We start from the raw sequence: 4,430 nt of genomic DNA on the forward strand, positions 1-4,430 counted from the left end.
ACCCTCCTCAACCCCAAATAAAATTACATTTAGGTGACTTACCTTTGATTTGGTTAATGAAATCACAACTCGTTAACGTGAGCTTTTCTTGTTTAACTGAAAACGATTCAACCGAGATGACCACAACACATTCGACTAGCTAACGTTAGCTTAACTTGCTAACGACGTTATTGAAAAGCATCTACAAGCGCAGCATTTTTGAAGATTTACGACTAACTACTGTATCTGGATGGTCTGAATGACACTTTAAATATATGTTTACCCCATCCATTGACTGCAGCGCTCAATGCATCACCGCAGAGTTCACGCTGTCAAACAACCTTTTTGTATTGTTGCAACTGGCGCAACAATTATACGACATTATGTAGACTACAACAGTTCCCATGTTCCCCAGCCAAACTACAAAGAGCAACATGGCAGGTCGGTGAAATTTGCTATATTAGCAAGATGGCTAGCTGTCTCGTTTTATGCTTGATTCCTCTGTCAAGCAAACACTGGAATTCTGATAATGCTAGTGTATGATTAATTTTAACTAAACATTGTATTGAACTCTAATTTTGTATGCATATTTTAATTTACCACGCCAAACTAATAATGTGACCTTGGATAAACAGCGTTAGCCGATTTGTTTTAACTGCATGTCGCGTCTCTGCTTCATTCTTTTTACCTCAAGCTCAAATCAAAATGTAGTAGTTTGATCATTACCTATCTCCAATCTGACTCGCTCATGTCATGGTAATTGTTGTTGCATTCCGAAGTCCACTGCTCTCTTCTGACTGAGCTGAGTGTAAACCTGGGCTACGTTCAGTTGTCGAACTTTGCAGAAAGAAATCCTATCAATTAGAGCTGATGTGATTATTATTCTACATGTCAGAGGCATGTTTGTTCTACATAGCATATTTATATCTGAACGTTCCAAAACGTTGTGTCCTGCTTACCCTGGTGTGTACAGCGCTGCTGGATGGGGTTGATCTTTTAGCTTCATCTTCAGTATTTGGCTGCCCACTGCTGTCATATTTACAATACTGTATAGACTCAAACTAATGGGTATATGACATGTAGTTTCAAGTCATATAAGCCCAGCTATTTTGTACCTAGCTGTATCCTTACTACCTTCATCAATCACTGGATCATAGATAATGCATAACACAGTGTGTATTTGTGGCGCTGTAACTTAAATGTCTATTTGCCTCTCCTGCCAGGAATTGGAGCCTTCCTGAAGAATGCGTGGAATAAGGAGCCAGTGGTATTGGCAGCTTGCGCAATTGGACTTCTTGGTCAGTACATCTCTCAAAGTATACATCACAGGTTGTAATGCTCATATCTTACAATATGCTAAATTCAACTGTAGTTACACCTTATGGATTCTGACATTACATGATAAACATAAAATAAACTATTGCACACTACCCTTCAGCCCTCCCTGAATTGAGTTTTGTGTTCACTTGGTGTAACATATCATTGTCATATCATGTATTTCTTCCCAGCCGTCACTGTTCCATTAGTGAGTCCCTTCACGAAGTACTCAGGAATGATGAATGCAGCTGTGCCATACAACTACCCAGGTAAGCCATTAAACCATTATGAGCAAATCAATGTCTGGCCCTAGAAAGTTGGTGGCATAAACAAAACCTTTTTCCTCTCTCCCTAGTCCCTGTGCGAAACAATGGCAAGATGGACGATGTCCCCAGCCACCCCAGTGACCCTAAAGGACCAAACCTGGACTGGATTAAAAGCCTGTAACCGTCCACATTCCCGTCCCTGTACAGACCACAGCCCGATGTTCGGTCTCTCTGTGTCTGCTTCTCAGTAGATGACCCTCAATAAAGATGCTTTATTTAATACCACCAACTTTGCTCTTGGATTCTGTTGGGATGTTATTTGTTGTCAATATGATTTGGGCATTTTTATGAATATTGTAGCATAAGGGGTTTCAATGTATTGTGAAACACAACACATATTTCCTTTTTAATAAAATTACTTACTCAAAAGGTATTCACAATCTCCCTGGATTAATACACATTTGATCCAATTCAGAAATTAATGTTAGGAAACCTACTAACCTACAATGTATACTGCATTAACCTATTTTGTACTTTTATACAAAAGGCAACACACTTTAGAACTACAAACTACTAGCCCTACACACACTTCAGACATTACACAATAAATGTCTGGTGGTCAATTGGATTTGAGGTGATGGATGACCATACAAAAGGGGTGGGAAATTGAAATGAAACATGGCTTTGACATCCAGATTATTATTATTATTATTTATTTTTTAATCAGATTACAAAGCCCTTTGATGTCATGCCCCGTTTGGGCAGTATTGGTTAATTATGCCACTGTGCTTTATGCCCATAAAGCCCTGCTCTCTCACTCTTATCTATGGGTGTCCGTGTGTGTGTGCAGGTTACACGTCTTCCTCACAGGGCTGAGGACCCCTTTATAAACCAACCCCCGGTCACTGAGGAAGTCACATAACTCTTGGCAACACAGAGAGAGCGAGAGATAAACACCTGCTCCAAATCTACCATTGAATAATATTTTCTCTCCTCTTTGTTCACCCGTTCTCTTTCCTCCTGGAATATGATGTGGAAAGCAGTGGTACTAGCTGCGTGTCTGCTGGTGGCTGGGCTGCAGGTGATGGACAGCAAAACGTATGGAGTGCAGCTGTGTGGCCGAGAGTTCATCCGAGCGGCCATCTTCACCTGTGGAGGGAGACGGTCACTCAGTGCAGGTGAGGCTGGACAAGCTTTCTCTCAGCTGGCTTATAGCTCAGTGTGTTTCTAAGCGTTGCACATCTTATTCTAGCCCAGCACTAATACACCAGATTCAGCTAATCAATGGCTATAAATGATTAGTTGAGTAGTTGAATCAGGTGTGTTGGGCTGGAACAGAAGTGGTGCAACTCTGGTGCCTGGAACGGCCCCTCAGGGTCCCTTCCAACAGGCCACCTCCTCGGGGCCCCTGGCTGGTCCAGAGAGTTCCAGGAGGTTGGGGTGTTCAGCAGGCCAGCCCGCACCTTCATCTCAGAGGAGGTGCTGGAGGCTCTTCGTACATCTGACTTTCTATGTTTTTCCCCAACAGCCACATATACAGTGCATTCGGAAAGTATTCAGACCCCTTGACTATTTCCACATTTTGTTACGTTACAGCCTTATTCTAAAATGGATTAAATTGTTTATTTCACCTCATCAATCTACACACAATACCCCATAATGACAAAGCACAAACAGTTTTTTTGATTTTGAAAAAAAATGGAAATATAACATTTACATAAGTATTCAGACCCTTTAATCAGTACTTTGTTGAAGCACCTTTGGCAGCGATTACAGCCTCGACTCTTGGGTATGACGCTACATGCTTGGCAAACCTGTATTTGGGGAGTTTCTCCCATTCTTCTCTGTAGATCCTCTCAAGCTCTGTCAGGTTGGATGGTATTTTCAGGTCTCTCCAGCGATGTTAGATCAGGTTCAAGTCCGGGCTCTGGCAGGGCCACTCAAGGACAATCAGAGACTTGTTCCGAAGCCACTCCTGCGTTGTCTTGGCTGTGTGCTTAGGTTCGTTGTCCTGTTGGAAGGTGAATCTTCGCCCCCAGTCTGAGGTCCTGAGTGCTCTGGAGCAGGTTTTCATCAAGGATCGCTCTTTACTTTGCGCCGTTCATCTTTCCCTCGATCCTGACTAGTCTACCAGTCCCTGCCACTGAAAAACATCCCCACAGCATGAGGCTGCCACCACCATGCTGCCAGGTTTCCTCCAGATGTGACGCATGGCATTCAGGCCAAAGAGTTCAATCTTGGTTTCATCAGACCAGAAAATCTTGTTTCTCATCAGTCCTTTTGCTTTTTACTAAGGAGTGGCTTCCGTCTGGCCACTCTACCATAAAGGCCTGATTGGTGGAGTGCTGCAGAGATGGTTGTCCTTCTGGAAGGTTTTCCCTTCTCCACAGAGGAACTCTGGAGCTCGTTGACCAAGACCCTTATTCCCCGATTGCTCAGTTTGGCCGGGCGGCCAGCTTTAGGAAGAGTCTTGGTTGTTCCAAACTTCTTCCATTTAAGAATGATGGAGGCCACTGTGTTCTTGGGGACCTTCAATGCTGAATAATTTTTTTGGTACCCTTCCCCAGATCTGTGCCTCGACACAATCCTGTCTCAGAGCTCTACAGACAATTCCTTCGACCTCATGGCTTGGTTTTTGCTCTGACATGCACTGTCAACTGTGGGACCTTATATAGACAGTTGTGTGCCTTTCCAAATCATGTCCAATCAATTGAATTTACCACAGTTGGACTCCAATCAAGTTATAGAAACATCTCAAGGATGATCAATGGAAACAGGATGCACCTGAGCTCAATTTCAAGTGTCATCGCAAAGGGTCTGAATACTTATGTAAATAAGGTATTTCTGTTTTTATTTTTAATAAATTTG

General features: G+C 42.8%; 1 protein-coding gene across 1 annotated transcript; it reads left to right on the forward strand.

Annotated features, from left to right (window-relative positions):
* Nucleotides 1-42: 42 nt before the first annotated feature.
* On the forward strand, nucleotides 43-1,847 carry LOC123490703 (NADH dehydrogenase [ubiquinone] 1 alpha subcomplex subunit 3-like). The gene is made up of 4 exons (XM_045220589.1): nucleotides 43-420; nucleotides 1,203-1,277; nucleotides 1,488-1,565; nucleotides 1,652-1,847. The coding sequence occupies exons 1-4, from the start codon at nucleotides 384-386 to the stop codon at nucleotides 1,741-1,743; spliced, it is 282 nt and encodes a 93-aa protein (XP_045076524.1). The 5' UTR covers nucleotides 43-383; the 3' UTR covers nucleotides 1,744-1,847.
* The last annotated feature ends 2,583 nt before the right edge of the window (nucleotides 1,848-4,430 follow it).

Source organism: Coregonus clupeaformis, unplaced genomic scaffold (genome assembly GCF_020615455.1).
Source record: "Coregonus clupeaformis isolate EN_2021a unplaced genomic scaffold, ASM2061545v1 scaf4452, whole genome shotgun sequence".
NCBI classification, from domain to species: domain Eukaryota; kingdom Metazoa; phylum Chordata; class Actinopteri; order Salmoniformes; family Salmonidae; genus Coregonus; species Coregonus clupeaformis.

What these genes read in the sequence shown, in the direction of transcription:
- LOC123490703 (XM_045220589.1), top strand. Translation starts at nt 384, where the DNA reads ATGTTCCCCAGCCAAACTACAAAGAGCAACATGGCAG. An exon ending in TTGCGCAATTGGACTTCTTG is followed by an intron (nt 1,278 to 1,487) that starts GTCAGTACATCT and finishes ATTTCTTCCCAG; the next exon opens with CCGTCACTGTTCCATTAGTG. An exon ending in TGTGCCATACAACTACCCAG is followed by an intron (nt 1,566 to 1,651) that starts GTAAGCCATTAA and finishes CTCTCTCCCTAG; the next exon opens with TCCCTGTGCGAAACAATGGC.